The sequence below is a fragment of the Melopsittacus undulatus genome, chromosome 3 (assembly GCF_012275295.1).
Source record: "Melopsittacus undulatus isolate bMelUnd1 chromosome 3, bMelUnd1.mat.Z, whole genome shotgun sequence".
In the NCBI taxonomy this organism is placed as follows: domain Eukaryota; kingdom Metazoa; phylum Chordata; class Aves; order Psittaciformes; family Psittaculidae; genus Melopsittacus; species Melopsittacus undulatus.
Window position 1 is genome coordinate 72141598 of NC_047529.1, and position 27048 is coordinate 72168645.

General features: G+C 35.3%; 1 protein-coding gene across 4 annotated transcripts in view; it reads right to left on the minus strand.

Moving 5' to 3' along the window:
• Nucleotides 1-27048, minus strand: part of AHI1 (Abelson helper integration site 1) — an 85911-nt gene that overhangs the window by 15452 nt on the left and 43411 nt on the right. For all 4 annotated transcript variants that reach the window (XM_031054071.2, XM_031054070.2, XM_013130486.3 and 1 more), the window contains exons 20-22: nucleotides 8295-8353; nucleotides 2631-2696; nucleotides 470-632 (exon numbers count right to left, since the gene is read on the minus strand). In XM_031054071.2, the coding sequence (XP_030909931.2) occupies nucleotides 470-632; nucleotides 2631-2696; nucleotides 8295-8353 (288 nt within the window). The remainder of the gene's footprint in view (nucleotides 1-469; nucleotides 633-2630; nucleotides 2697-8294; nucleotides 8354-27048) is intronic.

Sequence of the window (27048 nt, forward strand, 5' to 3'; positions counted from 1 at the left end):
AAAACTGCATACTGAAATCAACTTATTTGGGAACTGAGCATTCTGCATTAAAGGAGGGGAAACTCAAGAGTTTTTACGAAAGTATCTGATTAGATCTAATGGACATTGCCTAAGAAAAACCTAACATGTCTGTGAAATGCTTTGATGTGTCCTAAAAAATTGCAAGGTAAGGCATGTAGCAGGTGGCTATATGAAAGAAGAGACAAGGAATCAATCTAGTGGACTGATAATTAAGCCAATACTATATAAGCTGGAATGCTTAACTAAGTGCCAATACCCTGCTAAGTCAGGTATGTCAACTTGCTAAGTGGTTAGCTAACTTTATTCTGCATCACAATAAGTCATCGCTATGCCATCTGTGTCCTACATAAATTGATATCTTCAGAACAATAAGCAGTACAGCATCGTAAAATCTTGGACCATCAGTTAAACCCACACTGGTATACCAGGAAGGCAGCAGTAAACTTACTTTCACCAACCACATAATTAGCTGGAAAATAACCTTGCTGTCCATTTGCTAGGCTGCCAAACCACCAGTTATCATTATCTTTGTACAACACTTGGATAATGTCACTGCGATGGATGGTTAGCTCATCTGATCGATGCGCTGTGTAGTCATAAAGAGCCACTGCCTAAAAGAGAGATAAGAGCACCACAGCTTTATCACAACCATGCCACAGAGAAAAAAGCGCAACATTCACTTCCTCTTGCAGAAAAGCAGCTGAAACCAAAGCTGCACTTTGGTAAAAGCTGAGGCTGTCTCAAGTGTTGCTAATGGGATCAGGGGTGGTGGGAAAGCAGCAGGAGAGGCAAGATAAAGGACTGTGGGATTGTAGAAATGGTTAAGAACATTCAATTCACTAAGATTAGGTTCAAAACAGCAGCTGTTAGTTTTATAAGCAATTTACTTGTAAAGCAAAAGGAAAAAAAACACTTCATGCATTCACTTTCTCAGAATTGTTACACCACCTTCAGATCCCATTCTGTGCGCTCATGAAGCATATGTGTTTGAATAAATACTTCAACAGTATGACAGTTTTACTGAAGGAAAAATTTAGTACAAAAACATCACTGCAATCACTCCACTTTTTCTTTTTTTTTGTTTGTTTAAAAATAAGTATTTACGTGTACAGTGTTATAAATAACTGCCAAAAATACATTTATATTCTGCTTCATATACCAAATTCATTTTTCAATTAAATACAATGCGTCTATACTTTTCCGGAAAAAAAGTACTAGTAGTGGTCAGCATCATGCATCCTGCATAGAACACATTACCACAAGCAGGATTTTTACCCTGAATATGAAAATATCATGTCATTTCTTACTTATTTCCTGTGTCCTACTTATGAAAATCTATCCTCACAAATTCAGAGCAGAAAAGGCTAAAACCAAATGAACTGAAAAAAGGAGGGAATTGATCGCTTCCTTCATCATAAGTCAAGAGCAAAATTATGATCTATTTTACACGAAGACCACTGCTCCCCTACACATAGCCTTAACCTCAGATTCCTCTACAAAAATGTAAGTGAAGAGGACAGAAATGGGGATTGTTAGGAGTGACAGGAGACTATAGGGGCTTGAAGGAGACAGCAAAGCATGCATTTAAATCCTAAGACTGCTGAACTGCACAGTGTTTTTTATATTTGTGTTTCTATTTTGAGTAAGACAGTCTGTGGGTTATGTGTGTAAAAATAAAGCCAATGTCACTTGTATTTTCATAATTCCACATCACTGATTAAACATCAGTTACGAATAGGAAAAGATGCAAAATATCCTACCATTGTAAATTCTATGTGGTAATTTGCGAGCTGGTCAGCATAAAAGAATTACTATCAGCATCGTTCTCAGTAGACAGGAAATTCATCTTAATACACATTCAGTAATCCTGAACTTACATAAAGAAGCTAAACAATGAAATATCCTTTCTCATAACTCTCTATATTAGGAATGTTAACGCAGTAATTACAGGTGATGTTGACAATACAGAAATATGAACTACAGAATAAAATCTAAGTAAAGCACACTAATGAGCATCATAGAGAAACAGTATAGAACTGGAAGCCTGGATGATCATGTCCAGTAAGGGGTGCTCTAACAGTGCCCACTTCAGTTAAGTGACAACAGTTTCCTTAGAATTAGTACAATCAAAACCATGAGGTCACTTAAGGTTAAAAACAAAACAAAACAAAAAAAAAGTAACACTAATTACTTGGCAGCATGAAAAACAATGACAGGCAGAGCAACAAATACTTTTTTTCTGTAGTGTGCTTCGTAAGATAGTTCTGGTGTAAATGTTTTGGGATTTTAGCATATATTACAAAAGTTTAGTAACATGGAAACACTACCAACAATGGTTCAAACCAATCAAGTCCCACTGTGTCTCCCAGACATATTCATCAAATTGTTATAAAACTATTTTTCAAGAGTGACATAAAACCAGTAATGTGGTTATGCCAGTTATTAACATGCTTTTAAAAATTACAAAAACTAGGGTAGCAAAAATTCCTGGGATCATGCTGAAAAAAAAAAAAATCAAAAAACCCAAACCCCACAGAACATGCTTTCAAGATGCACAGGCAGAGTGCAAGAGGTACAGAAGATACTGCAAAAAATTACATAATACTTACTGTCTCTTGCCCGAGTGGACAACTGCTTCCTTCTCTCATAGTCAGCGCAGTCAGGCATTCGTCATTCTAGAAGAAGAAATTATTTAGAAACTTTAATATGAGGCATTTTGATTAACTATAATTTTGAGTATTTTCATGTCTACTGTAAACCAATAAGAATTATCACTAATAAAACATCTTTTTTAAGGAGAAAAAGAAGGATGTTAAGGAACACAGTCATATTGGCTATGTGGATATTTAGAAAAAGATACTAAATTTTTCAAGTATGTACACTACACTAAAGACAACATGGGGGAAGACACAGGGTTGATGACTGCAGTCTTAGCTTGTTTGCATTGCAAACACTGCTGTAGAAGTTTAAGTTGGTGCAGTGAACTTTACCTCTGGACCAGTATGCAAAAGATACCACTTTCATATAATTGAGAATTTCAGGTTGGTTTTAATAACCAAGACTTTTAATTTAATTCTAATTGGTCTATCTTTACCACTTACTCTTCAGACTTCCAACAAAGTCAAAGGAACAGCAGGTATATAATGCAATAATTTCAATGTGTTTATACCTACAGAATTTGATTTCTGCCAAACAATAGACTTCTTCAGTTGAAAAAAGTCTTAAACCAGAAAAATTATGAAAATTACCAGAGGAACAACAAATTAGAACAAAGGAAGAGATGGAAGTCCTTTCCCTGTGTTATTTAACTCTTTAATGGCCTATTTTCACAAAGGGGAAACCAGTTTCCCCTAGATTTTGTGTGCATCAAAGGATACAAACTGCAATACAGAATAGAAATATTACACAGCAATTAAAACATTTTAGCAGACAAGAATCAAATGTGAGCTTTGTGAAGTAAACAATATTTTCACCCACATCAATCTGTGCAAGATTATAAACAACGTTTAAATATGAGAATTTCTACCCAATATACTTCACCTTTTTTATATTTTACAGTCCCTCCTTTAGCTGTTTTTTTGCATACACTGCCCTTCCCTTACTTTTTTAGAAACATATACCTAAAATGTATTGCTCCTTCTATTTTTTTTTTTTTATTAGGGTGATCCAAGGACCACTGTTACTGCAATCCTCAGCAAAATATATGGCATTCACTAGAAAAGAGATTCTTGCCCTCAGTGTTGTTTTCCTAACTTAGCTAGGCTTATCCCATATGGGAAAGAAATAACTGATTGAACACAGAGGTTCCAACCACTCTCCAGATTGTTCTGGTATTGTCACAGCAGCTACAGACACATGCAGTATATACAGATGGACACAGTATAAAAGCAAACAGTCACACTGAGTTCTTATCACCTACCAGAACATCCAAGCCTACCACCTAAAGAGTTCTGAGTAATTATGTATATACACAGAGGGGTAGGGGGAAAAGTGTAACTGCCTGATTTGCTAAACAAATTTTGAACAAAGACCGGTGGAGCTGCAGTTCAGAGTATGTGGCTTGTTCAGTGGTCTACTGGTAGCTAGTACTGCCTTACAGGTTTTAGCTAATTCTCATTTTCAATTCTCAAGGTTAAGAGAACTGTGAAAGCAATGTGCTTATTAGCCTGTGGGATGGGAGTGCCTCCTGTTGCTCAAAAATGATTCATCAGAATTATTAGCAGTATTATTTAGGTATCTAGTTCAGGTACTCATATTGCTCCATTATTGTGTCTCAATCTGTCTCTCTTTTCAATAAAGTATTTACGCACTCTCAAACGCTCAACCAAGAGCTTGAAGAAAGCGAGCTGTTTGGAAATAACAAGCTAAAATCCATGAGTCATCCTGAGAGTATGCTGAATGTTCTCAGATACTGTGTTAAACTTTTAAGGCAACAACAATCCAAGGAGTTTTCTCTTAGAGTGTATTTAGAGTATGTCACAGGCTGCACACACATGCTGCCTCCAGTGGGACACAGGAATTGCCACAGCTGTCTACTACAAACATAGCTATTGCAAGGCAGCAGAGTTGCCTCTGTCATGCCATGCCACTTCTCAAATAGTGCAACTACAAACTACACTGCAAGTAACAGCAAAAACTATTGGCCTTTCAATTTAGAAACATTTTTTTTTTTTTTATGTTGTGAGGGTGGTGAGGCACTGGAACAGATTGTCCAGAGAAGCTGCAGATGTCCCATCCCTGGCAGTGTTCCAGGCTAGGTTGGAAGGAGCTTTGAGCAACCTGGTGTAGTGGGAAAGTGTCCCTGCCCATGGCAGAGGAATTGTAACTAGATGTTCCTTAAATTCCCTTCTAACCCAAACCATTCTGTGATCTAGGATTAAGCCACGTTTTCAGGATTCCAAAAGTGACAGACATACTGAAGTGTATGAATACACTGCCCTTAATGCAGAGCTAACAAGTCCTTTTTTTTTTTAATGCAAGATGGAAACTAGTTAATCTTTTTCTCGCATCAGAAAAGATGTGGGGATATAGTTACACTCTGAGGATCTGGTCTTTTTGGAAGGCAGACAATCTGTGATAAACAAGAACAAAATATTTGCTGAAAAAGCCCATTGTGTCACTCTGATTTTGGTTGAATATAACAACATCCTCAGATGAAGATAAATAGATCCAACAACTGATGTAAAGTTCTAGACCATGGAGTATGATGCTGGTTATCCAACGAGTAAATACACTTACATAGCCCTGACATTTCTAACACAAAACCAAATAAAAAATGTTTTAAGACAGTCACACAAAAGAGAGCACTGCAGGTAAGAGAGCATTGCAGGTAAACTCATAAATAAGTTGCTGTAGCAAGTGTCACCAATTTCTGCCAATTAAAATGTTTATGGCTTCTTTCTAATTGGGAAGCTTCGGTGATTGTGGTAATGGAGGTTTTGGTTTTATGCATGCAATGTATAGTGGCCAACAGGATCTTTTCATTAGACAGTATTTATTCTCTTATGGAGAAGCAGCACTGAGTAAGAACAAGTGATATGTTATTACTGCCATTCCTGTAAAAAAAAAATAATCAGCATTTAATTTCTACTACTGAACAAATAATATTTGAAACACCACAATACCAAAGTTTAAAGAAAAAACATGGAAAAATGTAATACTGATGGTTTCATATGCTGCTTCCTCATATGTAAACACACTCTTAATTGTAACAGAATAAACATAGAGACTAAGTCTCACTTCTAATTAGTCATCAACTCTTAATAACTACACTTGGAAAATAAACTTTTCTAAGATCAATTTTAGGCAGACATTGGACTACCCAGGTGAACCCCAGTGTGTGTGCACACAGGGCCAAAGCCACCCTCCCTTGTTTTCCCATTAGAACGATAGACTCAGGGCCATGAAGAACAACAACAGCTATTTCTTGGATGCTGGAGAGTATCACTGCTTCTCTCCACTTCACCTCCCTATACCTGCTATCTGACAGAATGGAAGAGAAACTGGGAGCATTACTTGTGCAAACACTCAAGTGTAAGACAAGGAATGAGTGTTAAAACTTCTCTTGTCTGTTCAGTAAATCTGTGTCTCAGTGTGTAATAGTCTAGGTTTTGTTTCCTTTTTATTTGTTTCTTAAAGGAGACAAAATAAGATATTTATACTGCTCAAAAAAAAACCCACAACTGGCTTAAAAGTGAGATAGATAATATTTAATACATTTAAAAATTGTGTAGAATCAATCTGAGCTTTTACAGTTGTTCTATTGTTTTCGTTTTTTCTTATGAACCCAAGGGTTAGAAATTTACTTAATCCTCTCTTTTCCTATGAATGTCAACCAATCTCTTTACCCCAGTAATTAAAGTTAAAAATGAAATGCTAAATAAGCTGAGACTTAATATAATCGAATATTGTTAGCAGTGTCATATTTCTGTTCCTGTTCTCTGGCCTAATAAATTGCCAACACTCTCCTAGCTCAGGACACCTAACCGTACAAATTCAGTCTATGGGAAACAGAAGTACAAGGTTCATATAAATAGTTAAATTAGAATTATTCTAAATGTATTAAATGCTAAGAATAATGTATTCTTCCTGGGCCCTAATTAATCTGTCTGTAGACACTGCAGAGTTACTTCCTTAGGCTTCAGATGATTACAATCCTTATTTGATTACAGCCCTTCAATATTTAATAAGTATGGGAATCTATAATCTGCCTAGAGGAAAAAAAGAAAACAAAACAAACCCCAAACTGTGCCAGGCTGCATTTTATTGAAACCTGCAATATACAAACAGAAACAGAATTGCAATCACAGCTCCCTCAGTAAAGCCTAGAGGGATAATCCTCTCCCCCCAAGAACAGCCCCTCCAAAAAAAAAACCCAACACCCCTTCCTTCAACACCCAGAAAAAACCCAAACAGAAAGTAAAGAAAAAAAAAAAAGCAAAAAGATCAATTTGGAAGCATGTGAAATATTCCAGCTCCTGAAATTATTCAAAACCTCTTCAATTATTTTTGACATTTGTAAATATGCTATTTTCTTGATATAAACTACTCAGTTTACCTGCACTTATACATATTACTGTATTTATAACAGAAAAAATAACAAAAATATTCAAAACCTTAATTTAACTCTCTCAGAAAAAAAAAAAAATTATAAATTAGCTCCTACTTAGGATTTTCCAAAAGAGTTGATCTGGTAACATCTGCTGAGCTTGCTGTGATGGAGAACACAAATACTGATTGAACAATTTATATATTTTCCTAAAAATTAGATACTGATGTCTAAAAACTTGAAAATATGAAAACAAGAACCCTTTAGCTCCTAACAAAAAGTGATGTACAACCCCAATTTCAAAATTTCTTGGGGGATCCTATGTATCTTACCAGCCTTCCAGAACTCTTTTAATGAATTCTGTTAAATAAGATAGGTCCAAAAAAAACCCTAAGCCAAACCAAAACCCCAAATCCAAACTGTTAAACACCCATAAATTTCACAAGTTAGTTTACCTTAATTTCTGACATTTCTCTGAAAAAGTACCCATAGCAAGAAAGACATAATATTAAAGCATGACATTCTGTCCATGGGTGCAGGAGAATTAACATCTTCAGTACAAGTCCTGCTTTATAGAGGCACACATATGATCAGTATTTAGAGGTAATAATTGTTCTTCTGTCACTAGTCTCTCCATATGATTTGTATTTAATCCAGTTTTATGAAGTGTATAGTTGGAATTAATGGCATTTACAAATTCTGTTGGATTTTTATTATGGTGATCAGGAAACCAGAAAATAAAGAAAGGAACAAATATAATTCCTAGAAGTTTTCAACCAATATTTAAAAGATAAGCAATTAAATACAAGGTATCTCTGATTTCATCTTTTATAAAAAGATGAGGACTGAGTAAACAATGAAAACATGGTGCTTCAAATAGGATTCAACTTCAGGTTATTGTCCCAGCTTTCTCTCCCTACTTATCAATGCTGGTATTCATACTAATAATCAATAACACAGTACTGTGGTTTTAGCCTATTTATTTCTAAACAACATCCACTAAATAATGAAAAAATATATTTTACATTTGCAGATATGTGATTTCATTACCAGCTTGGTGCAGCAAAAGCTTATTTGCCCATGTAGACAATTTTCTTGAAGATATCTCTTTTGCGAATAAAGGCAGGATAAAAAACCCCTCCTCTCTACAGTGAGAACTTGTGAATAATGACATTTTATAGTTAAACATCAATTTAAAAAAAAATGCAAAGATAGAATTCCTTACCGTCTGTAGTCTACCCAATAGTGTTCGGCTAAGAGGATTTCCTACTGGGCTGAAACACCCTGTGAAAAGAAAAGGCTGTGAATTTTCTGCTTGTTATCCTTTTCCATCGAATAAACCATTTTATTTTAAAATCATTATGTTAGCAGGACATGTTTGACAAAATTCTAATGAAAAGCAGCAGCATCTTTCAGTCACAACTATGCAACCTTCAGTCAGGAACAGTTGGAGGGTTTATTTAACTAACAGACCTGACACAAGGTTAACTAATCCAATATTTCCATTCAAATGATTTGGAGAAATAGCTGAAGCTATGTCCACATGCCACCTTGTGCTCAAAGCTGACACTATTATCTAGGCTGTATTGCTTTTCTCTTCATTGAATTTCTGAGTAATGCATACAAAGTTTTCCAACAAAAACTCTCAAAGGAATTACTTCCTTATTTTATCTGAAAGAATAACTATGTCTATTCAGTAGCTCTCTTTGATCACTGAGTTCCTATCACAACACATCTTGCTGTTTATTTTATTCACCCTCTACATAGTGCACTTGAACAAGTACTTGTAAATTCTTTTCTTTTCAAACTATTATGTTAACTACTAAGCTCAGGAAAATCCTTTCATCATCTATGGATTTATCTTTTTGTTATTGGTCTCCCCAGCTGTATACTTAAGAAAACATCTTAAAAAGAAAAGATACAAAAATCTGAAAACTGTTGAACATGACAGTGAAAAATGCTACCGCTTTGTTGGAGAATGGTTTCTCAAGTATAGAGATGCCAGACAACACAGAGTTAAGCTCACCGGATTTTCTTTGTGAGACACTAGATTTGAAACGAGTTTTGTTTTCAAAGAGGAAGAAGTTCTGAAAACTCATTTTTATTTGCCACTCAAAAAAACCTACTCTTGAGGAGTCCAGTATCTGAATAAAGAGGACTTTTCAGATTCAGACTTCTAATGTGCTGGCACAGCTCCACAAGGAAGCTTGCAGAACTCCATCTATAGTATACTTTCTAAAACCTAGTGGTTTTGATTTTCACAGGAGTTTTACTCAAAAATGTTTAATCATTGAGATAATTTAGACAATTCTAAATAAAAAAGCTGCAAGCTCAAGTAATCATAGTTAAACCATGCTCCTGCAGTTCTTCTGCATGCAAATAATTTCATACTTAGAAATCCTGTAATAACTGATTCTTCAATTTTGTGTATGAATTAAAAAATTTACGATCTTAATTTCAAAAAATCTTGTACATATTCTGAAATGCTTAATTCTGAAAGGTTTACTTAGATTTTTATTACTTTTTTCCATCTCTTTTCAGAAGAGATGAGAATAGAAACAGGTTTTCTGAATTCAAGCCCTAGTTAGGTAGACCTGAAGCTAACCTTTTTACAAATAAGCTAGTTGCTAAAACTAACACCAAATACCAGTGGGCATATTACTCCTGTTAATGTTGTTATCTACATACTCATAGAGTTCCAAAGCAAGCTGCTGCAGAGATAATAGTACATATGGATGTACTATTGCATACAAGTGTTATATTAATTTCTTGATAAATAAATCCCAAACTCAATACCAATAAGATGTATGTGTAATAAAATATTTTCTTCTTTAGACAGTTTAATATTCTACCATAGGATTTTGAATTTCAGCATTGTAGTGTTGTGCCAGTTCACATAAACCCATTCTAAGACAAAGCCTATATAAAATAAATTATTAAAACAATTGCTTGTCTGGAAAAATTTGCAAACTTTCATTAAAATAAATATTAACTTGTATTTTTATCAGTAATATCATTGATGTTCTTGTTCTAAGGAAAAGATGTATTTCCTCCAAGTACTTTTGGACTGTATGTTTTTGTATGAGTACTTCTGTGCAGTCTCTATATTTAACTGCTTGCCAGGTGAAAACTTTATGCTTAGACGGATATCCCCAATTAAGCCTCAATAAAGGGCAGTGTAGACCTGTTCTGCGGCAAGCATAGGAGAGACAGATGTGTAGCTCAAAGACACAAGGAGTGCTGTACTGAATTCTAGCAGCTGGCACTGGTTCTAACTTAGCATTTTCCATGACTGGAGCCTTCTTCCAAAACAAACACAAAATTCTTATTACTTCGCTTGAGGTGTAATAACTAAACAGACCACATTACATTTGGGTTCAAATATTCTGTGCTCCACAGAGCCAGTGCTATTTAGTAATATTGAGCATGACTATTGGTTATCTCAAACTAGTCTTCAGTGTTATCTGTTAGTAGTTTTCAGTTACTAAGCCTTTGTTTAGTAGCTCCTAAATTTAGAGTGGTCATATTAAAAAACCAAACCAAACCAAACAACCAACCAACCAAACAAACAAACAAAAAACCACAAAACAAAACACACCAAAATCTGTTCAAATATTCCTCATTCACAAAACAAGGTCCATTCAGCAAGCAAGGGAATACCCATTCCTTCTTTCTCAAATGCAGTAGATTTTAAAAGCAATTTTACACACTATTAGTTTGACAGGGTTCCATGCTTGATGAAGCATGTAATTGTTACTGAGCAGGTGTGACTAACAGCCTCAGCAGTGCCTGCTTAGCTTCTCTCTGATCCAGCCTGTGCAAACTTTTCAACTATTACAGTGAGGTAGTGAAACTGAGGTCAGGATTACAGAAGGACATTTCCACTTCATTCAAAAATATTTGTAGGACACCGTGACCTGTGGGAACTCTCATTTAGCCTGAGCTTATATAAAGGTCATTAAATCCATTCTAAGGTCCAACCTGGAAGAAACAACACCCAGGTTTATCTGTCTTATATTAAAGATGCTTCAGAATCACTACTGAAGAAGCATTTTTATTTGTTCAGAAGGTTTACTTGAACTCTCCAGTAATCTTCTTTAACAGCATTTGCTGTCTTCACCTTCATAAAATCCTGTACACCGTAAGAAGCTAATATTCCTTATGAAAGGATTAACATTTGAATTACTGTATTTCCTATTACTTTGCATTGATTCTTCAGTGGTCTCCTTTATATGGAATTCCACATGAGAAGGATAATTTCTTTCTAGAAGAACCCACTGCTATTGTCTAAATGTGATGTTAAGATGTCTCAAATAGAGATGCTGTTGCTTTTTCTCAAATGATCAGAATGTTCACATGGACACAATTTAAAAGCAGTACAGCTCTTCATAGTCCTCTTGCTACAGTTCTCTTGGGAGCCCAAACATGTGCTGAGTTTAGGCAAATGCCTACTGAAGAACTGGTATCTTTTGAAAAATAGCACAGCTGTCTGCCCTGAGAGGGAGTCTGAAACTGTATTAGTTTCCTGTACAATTTGGACAGTGAACTGAAAGTCTATCCTTAGTTCCCCTGGGTCACTTCAGGCAATATATCCTGTCAGTATGATTACAATTAAAGAAAAGACAGAAATTAAGTAGTTGTCTCCTGTTCTGAACATGTCTGGACTACCAAGTTCCAAATTTTACTGCCTTCTTTCTCTGCTCTAGGTAAGGACATTAATCTGAAGTGATCAAATCCTAAATAGCTGGGCTGAAATACACAGGAAATAGATGAGTTCATTTCCAAACAGACTGAAATTATATAGAAATTTATATGGTACCACCAACAATGCCCCAAAGTAGCACTTGTTATGTATATAACAAAATAGTTGTTGTATACATATATATATGTCATACATAATTATGTATAATAACATAATATGTAACACAATATATATGTAACAACAATATGTATATAAACATAGTTAAGAACACTTCCTTTCAAGTAACACCACCTTTAGCTATTATATGTTTTAAATTAACAGCAAAAAAGCTAGAACAGGGAAAAACCAGGTCCTTCTAGGGAGTCACATAGTTCCACTACGAACCTATTGGAGTGTCTACAGTCACCTAATATTAAATGTTTATGTGAAAAAATCCTCTTCTAAATAGAGGCTAAGAGAACAGTAATTACAAAATTTATGTTTTAATTAACTTTTCAGAAGAAGGCTTTTTCTCCCTTCATAGAATGCTATCAATAAATTAATTCTTTTATTAATAAAGGTACTTGTGCATCATAAATCTCCAAGAATTCCAGTCTCATGGAATTTACAGTTAATGAAATAATTGAAAAGTTCATTCTGGAAAATCCTCAGAAAAATCACAGAACACCAAAAAATTATAACAGCTAAGAAAACTGAAAAAATATAATATTCAGATATTTCTGCGATTAACCCCTCTAAAGCATGCAGAGAGAAAAAAATAATCTTACCTATTCCAGTTCCATATCATCCTGGTTTTGAGTTTCAAGTTTATACTAATTATTAACACCTAAAAAATCCACAGACAAATCCTGAAAGACCTGAAAACAAACCCTCTCCTCTAAGAAACAGTATTTCTTATTGCAGACCTTCTTATAATTTATATTGTGTCAACTTGGTATAGTTAAAATACACCCAAATAAACAACAAACACTGGAGGGAAAAAAAAGTCAGCTAAGATATGAGATGAATTATATGGATATCAGCTCAGATCTTGTCCCACTTATCTTCTGTGGCTTTAAAACTACTCCTAGTAAACATAATGATGTTCTCAGTATAGTCACCTACTTAAAAGTATGGCCTTTGTGATGAAAGGATTGTAGTATGCAGTGTAGTCTGTACTTCAGGATTCCAAGCAAAGTTCTGAGGTTTTTTATTAAAGTGAAACCTTTCAGAGAACTATTACTCAGTTTTTACTGTAATTTTTCAAGCTAAGTATAAGAAGCTAATTTTGTAGTCATATAAATATATTTATCTTCCCTTAAAGGCCTTATCCTTACAACAATTATGTTTTAACAGATCAAACAGAATTCATTAAATAAAAAGACTGATTATACACTAGGTAAGAATCTGTTTCCTTTACTTAAACACAGGATCACAAATACTTTCAAAACCCAGTGCAAACATTTTCAGATGGAGTTTACATAAAATTAAAGGAATGGATGCATCCAGACAAGGTACACAAGTGTACCTTTTGTTTTACTAATAAGCCTATAGGTGAAAACCCACTTCAACTTCTGCTCTACATAACTTAGCTTAACACCTATTTTGAACATATTCCTAACTGAACTAGAGAGTGGATAGGACCAAAGTGTATTGAAAACTGTTTAAATGAAGTTTAATCTATAGCATAGCTTAAAAAACTGCATTAGAACACAGTCGGCTGAAGGTAGAGCAAGAAAACTACACTGAAAAGCAGTTCAAAGTGAGACAAGGAGCACAGTATTTTCAGCATTATTTCTAAAATAGTTACCCTAATATGATGCCAAAGGAAACGGTTAATTCTCTTAAGAGCCCATATCTTGCAAACCACTTAAAATGTGTATTCTCAAAATAGATGGTTCTCACATACTGTGTTTAAGTTTATATACAAAAGCACTGTGATGACATCACTGCTGAATGCAAAGGACATCTACAAACAGCCATTAGATTCTTGCAATGTATTCTGCACTGATATAAGCCCACTCAGTGTCAGATGAGCCCATGCTGTTACTAGCCCTTTCCTTGTCCTTTCCCTACCTTTTTCTTTTACCAGAGAATCTGGAAAAGAAATATCTCCTCAATGTCATTCTCATTTTCTAAGAGGGGTTCCAATCTATCCACTTAAAACAAGAACACAAAATTTATAGGACAATAAAATCCCTCCCTGTTTACTGTATTACTTTCTATAAGTTCTATAGAGAAACTTCCGTTAATTTATGTTACCAGTCAGACATGACCACTGTTTTCATGTCATGTACACTTTAAAAAATGTGAAAGAGAAGCCTTAGTTGTACTGCTGCCAGATATCACTCCTCCAGTTACTGATGAGACTGATTTAGATGGCAGTGACAAAAGAAGCCCTCTCTCCCCAGTTAAGCCAAAACAGAGCTATACTGATCGGCGGAAAAGCATAACTTCTTTTTGTTTCCCTTTCCCATCCCAAATAACACAATGAAGACTTGTAAACTCAAAAATACAAGAAATTTGGGAACTTATGTCAATAGATCAGGCCATGTCTGCAATTCAAAACACTATGCTATGCAGAAAAGTCTACAAAGAAGAATAAGCTTTCAATGAAAAACATGAACTATTTACCCTTTTAGCCAATTATTTTACTAAATTCTGGTATTAAAAACAGTTACCCAGAAAAGTAACTCTGGGGAGTTACGTAATTCAGTACCATGCAGTTTCACAATATTGCTGCGGCTTCTTTTACACTAGCACGTGATTTTTTCAGCAGATGTCCCAACTCCAGATATTTGGAGAACTCTGGCATCTCAAACCATGAGTTAGTCAGTCTTCCTAAACTGAGACAGACAGCTGGTCTAGTGTGCTTAAAAAGATAATCTTTCTTATCCAAAGACTGGCACAGTTATCTCTAGTTACTGCATCTGGTTGCCTCTGATTCCCCAATCCAAATGACCAAGCATGTCCTTGCAGCAGAGCTAAGGGAACACCAGTGCAAGGGAATGGAGCAAGGCTTGAATTCACACCTGTAGATCCACAGATACCTTTGCTGTAACACCAATTCCAATCCTCATATGAGATACCTCAGAATCAGACAGCACTAACATGAAAAAAACACTATGCTGCTGGCAGTGCCATATCCCACAACATAATTATATCTACCACCAGCCAAAAGAATGCGTAGATATTCATTCGAGGTTAGTCAACATTTTCATTCCTGTTTCAAGGTGTGTAAGGGCAACAACATATATTTGCTCTGAATCTTCGAATAATCCTCCTGAAGGAACTATGGAGATAGTCTCTCTCTGGCTTGGAGAGGAACACTGTTTCATACAAACACATTTATCCTGTACTTAGGCACAGTGAACACGGAGAATTTGGCCCCTATTTACAGAAGGTATAATGAAGTAAAAACTATTGCATCACAAAAACAATTAAAAAATCCAACTTTTTAATTAGAGATTAAAATCAAATACATTTAGCAGCCTACACACCCACCTAATTATTTCTGAGTAATCTTATCAAATCATCATCTTACATTTTTCTTGCAAATGTTAAGTTTCTACAGTACCATATATAAACAATGCAAGTAGTAGCACGTGTCCCAGGCATTCTTTTGAAGTAAAGAACACTTATTGAATTCATGCTAATCAGGAACGTGCTAATTTATGACAATCTCTAACGTTACATCATAATGGCAGCAGATACAACTGAAAATGAGCAGGGGGTATAGTATGTAGTTGTTTCTTTCTACAGTGTAGAAACAGAAAGTGACTCTACAGCAAACATCAATAAGCCTGCACAGATATCATCAGCATTCTGAAATCAGATTGGCAATATTATTTACAAGTTTTAGACGGCAGATAAAAAAGATGTAAGGAAAATGCAGACTATGACGCATACTTTGTATTAATAAGAGTTATTTTTCTTCCAGTGCTGCAGATATCCCAAGAAAGTCATTATTAGTTTTGCTAAGCTTATCAGGACTATTCAAAAGCAAACAAACTAAAACAAATTTGAGAAGAAACTTATTTTGCATTCTATTAAATAAAGCTTGTGGTACTACCCTACTTCATGCAATAGAAAAATTGCAGTCCCTTAGATTTAGGGATGCACTGAAGTAGCAACCTTCACTTTTAGGTTTGGTAATATTTTTGCTTCCGCATTAACTTACCCTCCCTGAATCAGAGGAAATGGAGCTCTCAAGCAGGATTTATGCTCATATATTCCCTAAAAACATGTAGTACAGTTAAATTATATTTATTAATGCAGTTAATTTCTGTGTGATACAATTAAATAGAATTTAACTCTACCTGCAACTCTAGAAGTCAGATGTCTACTGACATCAGGAGGTCTACTCATGTCTTTAAAAAACATACTTGACTAGGGATAAAAGACAAAGAATAAAAGTTACGCCAGGAAGGAAAACAAAGCAATTTACTTTGTATCCCACAACTGAAATTCAGCAATGGCTAGTTACTCCTAGTTACTTAAACCAAATTAGCCTGTTGCTCTACAAATGGAAAGCTCTTAAGAAAACAAATACTATTCAAAATCAGCCCTTAACATTTCTGCAATGCGTAGCTTTCTCAGCTAAGAAAAAATAACTAGTTACTGCATGAACTACTGAGTTTCTGCATTTCCCAGTAGCCTCTGAATGTCAAATCAAGTCTTGACTGAAACCCCAACAAATACTAAAAAAAAATCTTGAAAATGCTTGAAGAACATATGTACTATTTCTAGGGAAAAAAAGCTTGACATTTTAGGTCTTTGCCATGACCAGAATAATGACTAGTTTGCACCTAGCCTACTTTCTCCATTAAACAAGCACCTTCAGCTAGTACTGAATATTCATTTTGAGAAAATATTACCAAAAAGAATCCATGACATTGCCAAACTTTTCATATATTATTAATCTGAGAAATGCAGTGTCATCTGCAGACACTAAATCAGGAAACCATTTAGTAAGAATTTTAATATAGTCTAAATCAAGAGAATAAATTAAAAAAAAAGTCAATAGCAGACACACTTCTTGCATTTTCAGAAACAGAAAGCTATGTCTTTAAAATACATTCCTAAGTTTACTTTCCATTTCGTAGTTCAGAAACTAGATCGTTCAGATATTTTATGAGAACATGAGTATGGTGAAACCAACCTACCATACGTGAGTTTTTGTGTATGCACACTTTCAAGTTTTTAGACAATTTATGAACAAACTACTCTGAGAAACTACTACATTTTTCTGTGTATCAGGGATTAGAGCATTCACAAATAACTAAATCCTTTTTAATTAATTTTGAACTGTATGGAAATAAAACAATGGCCTGTAGTAAATTTGGTAACAAAATCTTAATACACGTCCTTATGAATATATGACAAAGCTCTTGAAACTAATACTAGCATCATCCATTGTAAAGAAAAATATACTGAGAAGTTAAGTCCAACGTTAAAGCAACACACTGCAGATCCAGTTGAACACTAACTTCCACAATGCTGATTTTTCAGTTTCATTCACCTACAAGGTCTGCAAAGTTCTCTATAATGCAATAACCACCTGCTATTATTTTTATATCTGTGCATTTTTAGAATGCTCTCTAGAAAGTATCACTATTGTTATACTCTCAGCCTTCAGCCACCATGCAAGTACTCTATCAGAAACTACAACTGGTTATACAAATATGTGGATATCAAACGTTATGATACATTGGAGAACATAAAAAAGATGACTTGGCCATTAAGGGCTGCTTTCTAGTAGGAGACTCTACCCCAAGAATTATCACTTGACAAAGAGCTGAAAGCAATCTGTTCTAAACAGATTTTTCTTTGGGTCTTGAAGGATATGCAAAAATTAAGTATGGAAAGGAAACCATTTGCAAAGAGCATCTTATGAGGCAACACTCCTTTTTATTTGCAAAGTGGTACCTGATCAAAGATAGAAAACGAAGACATGAAGGTTCATAAAGACAGACTGTGCCCAGCCTTGGGCCAAGACCACATTTCCACAACTCTGGATATTTTTGAGAGAACAGACACCTCTCCAAGGTTCAATCTGCAATGAAAATCACTGCAACTGGTATCTAGGTTTCTTTAAAACTGACTTATTTGCCAACTGCTACAAATATTTGTTTTTTTGAAAGGACCAAACAACTGGACAAAACACAGAAAACTGTTTAGCAATATTTTGTAAGTTTGGAACTCTCAAAGTATATGTCTCAATAGCCTTGTGTGCATAAAGCACACAGTTTCCTAGATGGTTTTTGCACATTTGCATGTGCCAAATTGTTAAGAACTGGTGATACAGACGACCCTGGAAACACCTTGTTTTCTTTGTGGGATTCCTGGAACTTACCCTGAAAATTATTTGGTTTGATAAGAAAAGCTGATTTAGAGGAAGACCTTTAATTTCAGTTGCTGAAGATCCTTTAGACATATGAGTAGACAGAAAAAGATGCAAGTGTCCTTTGCGCTCCTTAGCACAAGAACAACTTTCCAGTAAACTACTGTTAAAGGTGCACATAATGTGATATAGATATGTATTAAGCGGGCACTGCACTCCAGTGCTTCTTATGCTCTACTGGTGGATAGCAATAACGAGAAATTTGGTGAAAAAATTCTTGAACTATTTTCTGCTATTGAACATCACAGGAAAAGATCCTCAACATATATTGAGCATATTTTATTACTTGGCATATTAGCCGCAGCAATCTGCTTCCTTTGACTAGTCAGGCTCTGAAAGGATTCCAGAAAGACCTGTACCAACATGTGTCACTGCAACACCCTTCAGCTAATCTGGAAAAAAAAAACAAACAACAAACAATCAATGAGGCACCAGTTGCTAGCATAGACAGCTGAAATACAGACAGTGGCCCTTTATTCAAAACAGTGACATTAACAGGATAGGAAAAGGTGATGTGGTATCTAGAAGCACACTGGGATACTACATACTGGAATCAATCTTCAGATGAGATATAGAGTTTGAAATACTACCAGCTACACAGTTGCAGAACTGCCCCAGCATACCAGAGCAAAGTCTGGGGTCATAGGGGCAGGAAAGACTGTAAAAGAGTTTTTTTTGGAATTTGCCTGTGTGTCATTTGGATCTTTTTCCTCTGGCTGAGGCAGTAAAAACTGAAAAAACTGAGCCCCAGTTGTGAGGAGAAAAGATGAGGAAAGAACCTCTGCAATCTTTTCCTTCACTGGAGCATGCCATAAGGTTGCACAGAACAGCCAAATGCAAGTTTTCAGGGGCAGAGTTTTAAGGTAATTCTACCACCCCAGATGAAGCCAGCAAGCAATGTGTCACTATTCCTTACAACCTCCAGTGAGCAAGAAAGTAAGCTAACAGTGGGAAGGCATGCTCCAGAGAAGCTTTCATTTCATCTGGATCAAAGCATCATGCTGAGGCCAGTTCTGTAAACAATACTGAGTCCCTAGGTTGTATGACAATAGCAATGTGCAAACTACACACCCAAGAGAGGCCTTCACTTCTCTGTACATGCCTGCTGCTTTCTCAGTGCTTTCCCAAGCCACCATCCTCTAGCATTAGTTTCTGTAGAACCAACACAACCAGTGTCAAGCTACATTGGTATCACAGTCTATTGCAGACCACAGTGTGGACCACAAATACCCAAAGTTAATTTAAAAGGCGTTCTATTAATAGAATGAGTCATGTGAAGAAAGCCTGCTGCCATTGAACTTGGTGCTTCAGCAATGACGATAACAGCTGCATATGAATCCATGAAAGTTTAGTTATTTCACACAGATAAAGATCTACCTACAGAATTAGCAAGGGTTTTTAAAATAGCTGGAAAAGTATGCATGTATACAAAAAAAAAGGATGGATTGTATATCTTAGAAACACATTTTTTAAAAAAATTGTAATTATTTTATATTTAATTATTTCAATTTAATGATCTTAATCAATTTAAATAATTTTTAAATTTACTTGGGTTTTGCGCACTTGTCAAAACTAAGAATGAAGACTAAGGACCTAGGTCTCCTCCTGGGAGGCGGAGATACCTCCGCCTGTGCACCATGGCTGCTACTTGGTCTTCTGCACAGTCCTCACAGCTTCTCTGGAAATAGTAGTAACAGGATTTGAGCAACACAAGGAGGGAATCCATTTCCTTCCATCTTATTCACTCATGCTTATTGCTGTACAGACAGCATTCTTGCTGAACCTGAACTGCTAGACAGGGAATTGATACTTTACTGCACAGTCCTTGGGCAGAAGAATTGTTTCCACCTCTAAAACCAGGCAGAACTGCATTTAAGCATGCACTCTGTCAACACTTGGGTTTGTGGCTCAACAGCTCAGAAATTACAAACTCTGTGATCCCCGGCAGCGCTTAAGGCCACGCTGGACAGAACCTTGGGTGACATGGTCTACGGTGAAGTGTCCCTGCCCATGGCAGGGGGGTTGGAACAAGATGATCTTAAGGTCCTTTCCAACCCTACCTATTCTATGATTCTATTTGAAAGTACAGACAAGCTGACACTGAAAATATTTAACAGGACCTCCCTACTTAGGAATTAATTAGATTTGGTTGGTTTAGGACCCACATAATTGAGAAAGTAAGGGCACACTCAGGCCAAATCACTTTTGGCAGAGTCTTTCCTCAGTACTACGTCACACCCTGATTTTGCAATCTATATCCACTGCTGCCAAACAGAGAGTAATGCTTCATTTAATCCACACCCTTGTATAATTTGGCTAAGAGTACTTCCTTTAGCCTGAAGGCATAGCAGTAATTACCCTAACATACACCAATTTCAAGTAAATATAAATGGTGTTCTTTTGATAAAGATTTTGGAATCTTCAAAGATTGCTGTTATTGTGCACTGTATTTAGTGTAATTTTTAGTGAAATATTTTAATTAACCTGCCTAGAAGAAACATGAAAAAGAACATATAATAAAGGAACATGTGTATCTTTGATCTCAGTATAAACAATTCTAGCAAGTTTAACCAGAAAATACAAACTCTTCTGACATTTATAACATCTTATCAATCAGATAGAGGAAAGTGGATAACCAACCTTTTAAAACAGAAGAACTAGATTGTCATTAATGTTAATGGTTTTGCCTCTATGCCTTTACTACTGTGTTTGAACATTTTTGTGGTTAGATGAATCTATTTATATAACTTTTGTTTTCAAATTAAAAATAACTTTTACTATTAATTTCATAAATATAAACATTCAGCTTTTCTATCTTAAGACAAGGCTCTGTATTTGTGCCTTGAGCCAAAACTCTGGCATTGGTGTTGGTGGCACAGTAGGACGACAGAGGTCTGAGGAAGTTTTCCCCTGCAGAATCAATCACATAAGCTGCCTGTAAACTATGGTGAGGGCACACCTGTGTCTTGGTACTCTTAATTTTTATTTACTGCTAAAGTCAGCTGCAAGATGAGGGCAGAGATGGCTCTAGTGACTAAGCTGAAGTAGTAGGATCAGGGAAGTACCTACAAAAGCTGGCTGTAGATGTCTTCATATTCTATTTTTATTGAAGAAACTGAGACAAGGTTTCTTCAAAACTTACATGGTATAGCAAAATAGCTTATAAAAGAACCAGAAAGGCATAAAAATTATCTTGTGATAAACATTTTTATTCTTTTAAAAGAAAATTAGCTTTCACAAAAAGTATTTTAAAGTTGATCTTTTTTATACTTCTGCTATAAGCAAATAATAACAAAAATGTTTTCTTTCCCCCTTCACTCTTCTATCTTTCCCATCAGTAAAAATGAGAGCTGCAAATGTCTTAAAATGAATGATCATTTTCCCCAGGGGAGTTCCCATTAAAATTAGCACACAGACATAGATATATATATATAAAAATATATATAAATTAGACTTAATGTTCTTCTGGTTTTGGTAAAAATATTTTTACCTAATTTCAGTGTAGGTATGTGAGTTCACACCTGCTGAAGATCTGATCTATGGTATAGCTGCTACTCTGTCTCTGTTCTCTTACTCTGTTTTGAAAACTAAAGAGAAAATCTGGTAATTGGATCTAAAACTTAACTTATTATAATAATTTCTGTGACTATGCAGTGTTTTATAGTTAAAGCCTTGTAATGAATGTAAAGGTATTAACTTTGGTCAATAGGAAAAAAATAAAACCTAGAATAATAGACTAAAAAAATAGAGACTACAATAAACCAAGTTTATTTACTTAAAACATGTTAGTTTTCTGCACTTTCTCATAACAGTTTTCAAATGCTATTATTATCCATATGGGGGCTGGTAAGAGCGTTTAAGTAATTCAGTTCCAAAAGGAGGAAAATATACCTACTTCAGCCAATCAGAGATAAAAGCAATTGAGTTCTACAAATTACAGCAAAAATGTGATTTTGTTTTTTTGATTCTGCAAAGTTGCAATTTGATGCTTGTTATAAAAACAAAACCCAATTCATATTTCTGTATTTAGAAGTGCAAAAGAAAACTGTCTGCAACATTTTTAATTTTTTTAGAGCCATTGTCCCATTAGAACAATTAAATGAAAAGGCCACATTTTTTAAAAATTCCATCCCCATAAAAATGTTAGAAGAATTTTCTTGAAAAAATTTAAAAGCTTAGATTTTTAAAAAATATGTCAGGTAGGATCAGTTCTTCAAATATATGATGGAGCTGGAAAACAGCAAATTGCATAAAAATATGTACACATAACTGAGAAGTGAGAGACAATTATTAGGCATGTATTTCTTTCATCTTAATGCACATTCACTCTTTTCAAACACATGAAAATCTACTATAAGCAGACTGTAGCTTGGAGGAAGCTAAACATTCTGCAAGCACTTCTTATATATATTCTTAGACCACTTTCTATTTTGGCAGCACCTCTACAGGACATACTAATAGTGTTCTGTATTTCTATACAGTTTAAGACTTTAAGAAAACTGGTTGTAGAGTCCTAATCAAAGATACTTCCACCCCGGACTGCCTGATCACATTGAGGCCATTACAAATAACCCGTAGTGAACAGGAAACTCTGACTTCTTCCCCTATAGTAGTAGGGATAAATAGGAAAAGATAAACATATCAGGCCTCCAGGAAAAAAACCTCAAACTACAAACCCTTACTAAATAGGCCTCACAATGTCACTTCATCACTTTCTTAATATCAGGAAAAAAAAAAAGCCCAGCAGACTCACGGATACTAATGAAACTGAGAGCCTGCTTTTGTGAGATCATTCAGCATCTACATCCTTTTTGTAAGCATTCTTATATATAAAAGTAAGGAAAATTAGTTTCCATCATCACCTATTCCTCCTAGCAGCTAGTATTACATTCAAACCACTTTTAAGTAATAGTGTGGGTACTGAACCACTATTAGGTATGTATTTGGTACTCTTCACCACAATATGCTCCTGCCACAATTTTAAGAAGGTGTGGGGCTAAAAAGAAGTATCTCGAAGTGACTTAGACATTATAGCAAATTGCTGCACCATTTCCATAGCTCTGATCTGTGCAGCCCTGCAGGCTTAATTGCTTTCCCCATCACTGCAAATCTAAATGAAGCTGTTGGGTGAGCTAATGAGGCAACACACTTTACAGTTTAACAGGGAACTGATATACCCAAATTGAGAGTTCTTATGTTTATATTCTCCACAAGAAGTCATCTACACACATTCATGCATTTTCTCTTAAAAAAAAAAAGAGAGATTTAAATCCTACTTTAAAATTTTACAGAATACAGCATTTACAGTAATATGTTAGTATTAAAAAAGTATTCAGTGATGTGTGTGCCATTCAGTTTGCCTGGCCAGACTGGATCTCAATAAGCAGATTTCTCCAACTGGTGCTCCTACTGGCACTCCCACTAAACAAAACTGGTCCCCCAAGGTCAGCATTATCTAACTTCAGCACAATAGTGTGAGAAAGCTGGTGATGTTGCTGGCTCTACTACATGCTTTCTCTTAGTCATCATCTTTGAAAATGCAAGTAATCTATACCCAAACATAGCCACAGATATACTACAAATACTGTATTTTATGCTATACTTGGACTACATAGTACACATACATGCTACCTTCAATAAGTATATACTCAGTAATCTTCTTTAATATATCTCCAAGATATTTTATTACTGTTTGTTTTCAAATTAGAAAACTAAGCTATTCTAATAGTTAAAATCAATTAAATGGTTCATTTAATATGTTTTCAATGATAGTTTGCACAAGTCCTTTTTCCCTTATCAGTTTCTTAATAAGATACAAAAAGCATATGGCCATATTGATCTAGCTTTCTACACATATTTTTCCTTCAGTAATAGATAATCATGTCAAAAGCAAGACAAATATTCCCAAACCAAATAAACATTAAATCCTCCAGGACTACAGTAGTACTGAAGACAGATATGTTGTTGGATATGAGTTGTAAAAAGCATGAAATATTGGAAAAATGTAATTAATGATACCAAAATACATTTAGGTTGTAACTTTTGGCAGTGCTTCTGCAGTATTTGTTAAAAAAAAATGCTTCTTAATATACCTCCTTTTCTGCTTCTAAAGAAAAAAAAAATCAAAATAGTACTTTAAGAGCATTTAGTTGCTCCATAATTTTTTTTTATATGTTCGATATAGAAACCTATTTCACTGTTTGCTTGAGACTGAAAAAAGAAGTTTTAAATAGTCTATCAAATATAACACAGAACTTAAATGCAAAGTCAGTTCTGTTAATATCTTGAGAGAGTGAGAAGAGTGCTTTTGAAGCTTTCACTTTATATAGGTGGAAAACACCTTTGATTGTCAGTTGTGTTAATGGAGAGAAAATTTCTAATTGTTCTCAACCCTGCCAAAGAGATGTGTTTTTTGTTTTTGAGACTTTTTTTTTAAGATACAAGAACCATCACGTTTCTAGCACATACGTAATTGATTTTTAAGAGCAAGTTTAATTAACTGGTTTTATTGAAGTTAAAATTTAGTGAAAAGATCTGTGCGGTATTTATACTCAAGCTTCAATCTCCCACATAGTTCACAATTAGGGTCATTGCTAATTACAACTACTTGAAACCTAAAACTTATTTTAGAAAACATGTCCTGAACACAGTGGGAGTTACTGAAGAGTCATTGTTGAATAAAGCCTAAAAATGCATGCCATTTCTTTGATAGCATGCCACGGATCTGCAAAACAGTCTGAGAGTATAGGAAAACAGTGTCTGAGAGTATATGAAGGTGATTTCACTGTCCAAAGATGCTCACAATCTTAAGGAGGGAAGACAAATAAAACCAGAGGAGATTTTAATGTCTCTCAGAAAATGGGTAATTGAAAGCTAGTTTTTGTTACTTCCTTATTGGTTTAAAAATTATCAACTAGGAAATCGATTATCCTGGAAGAAGGTACAAAGATGAGAACATGGTGAGGAAAATATAGGAATGTCTAATATAAAGTCCTGGATAATTCTACAATGCAGTGCTGCAAAGCAGACTACAGGATGGGTATGATAAAATCAGCATTGAAGCATGAGCATAAACGGAACTATACAGAACAAGGAAGATAAAACCTCAACTCTGATAATCAAAGACAGGTCTGAGACAAATTTTCTTATTACCAAAAAGAGGAAAAAAAAAAACCAGAAAAGAAGAAAAGAAGTTCAGCAAGTTTAAACATACACAATAATCAAGTAAGAATAAAATAACCTGCTATAAATACAACACAGAGAAATCTGAGTGAGAAATAGGACTCCCAATAGGACTTCAGGAATCCAAATTACAAAGCTAAAATTCAAAGGAGATGATTTTGTCCAAAGACACACATCTAGCAAACTTTTCAAATGACTGAAACAGCTATCAACACAGCTGCAGCTTTACTGAGGCAGATAGAGAAAACCTGATCTGGCAAAATGAGTTACACACTTGAAAAATTCCAACTGACAAGCTATCAGGATGGAGAGGAAGATGTTCCATGCCTTCCTTTCAAATTGAAATTAATTTTGTTGAATTTTAAGAAATCTGTCTACTGAAGTGTTTTATACATAACACATAAGAAACAATCCGTATCTTATATCTGCTTTTGTTAATTAGTATTTGTCAAAATTCATTACTTTTTCTTAGTAATTCTAACCATACTCTTGACAAAACTTCACATCTCTTGCACAGTACTCTATGGCACTGACTGGAAAACAACAGACATTAACCTTGATTTAACAAGACTTTCAACAGTGTTTCCCACCACATTTTCACAGACAAACTGATACAGTATGGACTGTGTAAACAGACAGTACAGCAGACTGCACCGAAAATTGGCTGAGCTGCAGGGATCACAGGTTTGTAACCACTCACATGAAATCTAACTGGAGATCAGTCACTGGTAGTGCACTCCATTAATGATCTGGATGATGAGACTGAGTGCACACTCAGTGAGTTTGCAGACAATAAAAAACTAGGAGGAGTGGCTTATACAACAGATGGACATGCTGCCATTCAGAAAACACTGACAGGCTGCAAAAATGGGCCAACAAGAACCTTATGGAGTTCAACAAAGGAAAATGCAAAGTCCTGCATTCGAGGAGTGATAATCCCATGCACCAGTGCAAGATGGAATACACAAAATACCATTTAAACTGAATACAGAGATTCAGCACCTCTCCCAAGCACAGACTCTGTGTGACATTAGTAATGATCTCAGTATCAACAAAATGGAAAAGCTCCTGTGGAAACTATGTAGCACAACCCGTGTGCTTCCAGCTGGTTTACCTAGAGCAGAGTGTTCAGGACCATACCTAGTTGGGTTTGAATACCTCTAAAATGCTGCAGAGCAGGTGACAGGTTTGTCGGAGCGCATGCATCAGAAGTCTCACAGGCTAGAACTCTCATGGACATTTTTAACCACCTCAGTACCTGCTCATGAGACAAAAACACAGACTAAAAGCAATTCAGACTTCTGGAATGTACCAAGGACTTTTTGATGGAGATGCTGGACATGCAGACTAGAGGGCTGCACCCCTGAGCATGTTAATAATGAATAAGACAGAACTGGTCGGAGACAAAAGCAGTCCTGCCTTAGTGACTATGTGATAACAGATCTCCAGAGAAGTCAGGAAGATAAAGAGCAGAACAATGGGCTACCATGAAAGCCTACAAAAATCTGAAAGTATGCACTTGAAGAAAAGCCAAGACATACTGTGTGTTTGAGAGGATATAGAACTGAACTGTTAAAATGAACAGGCATGTTTAAAAAAGCATAGTAGTGAATATTACTTTTATTTGAAATACTATGAAATTACAGCAATTTCTGCAAATATATCTGGATACAAAAAGATTTATAAGTCCGGAAAGGTCTGCCATAATACTGC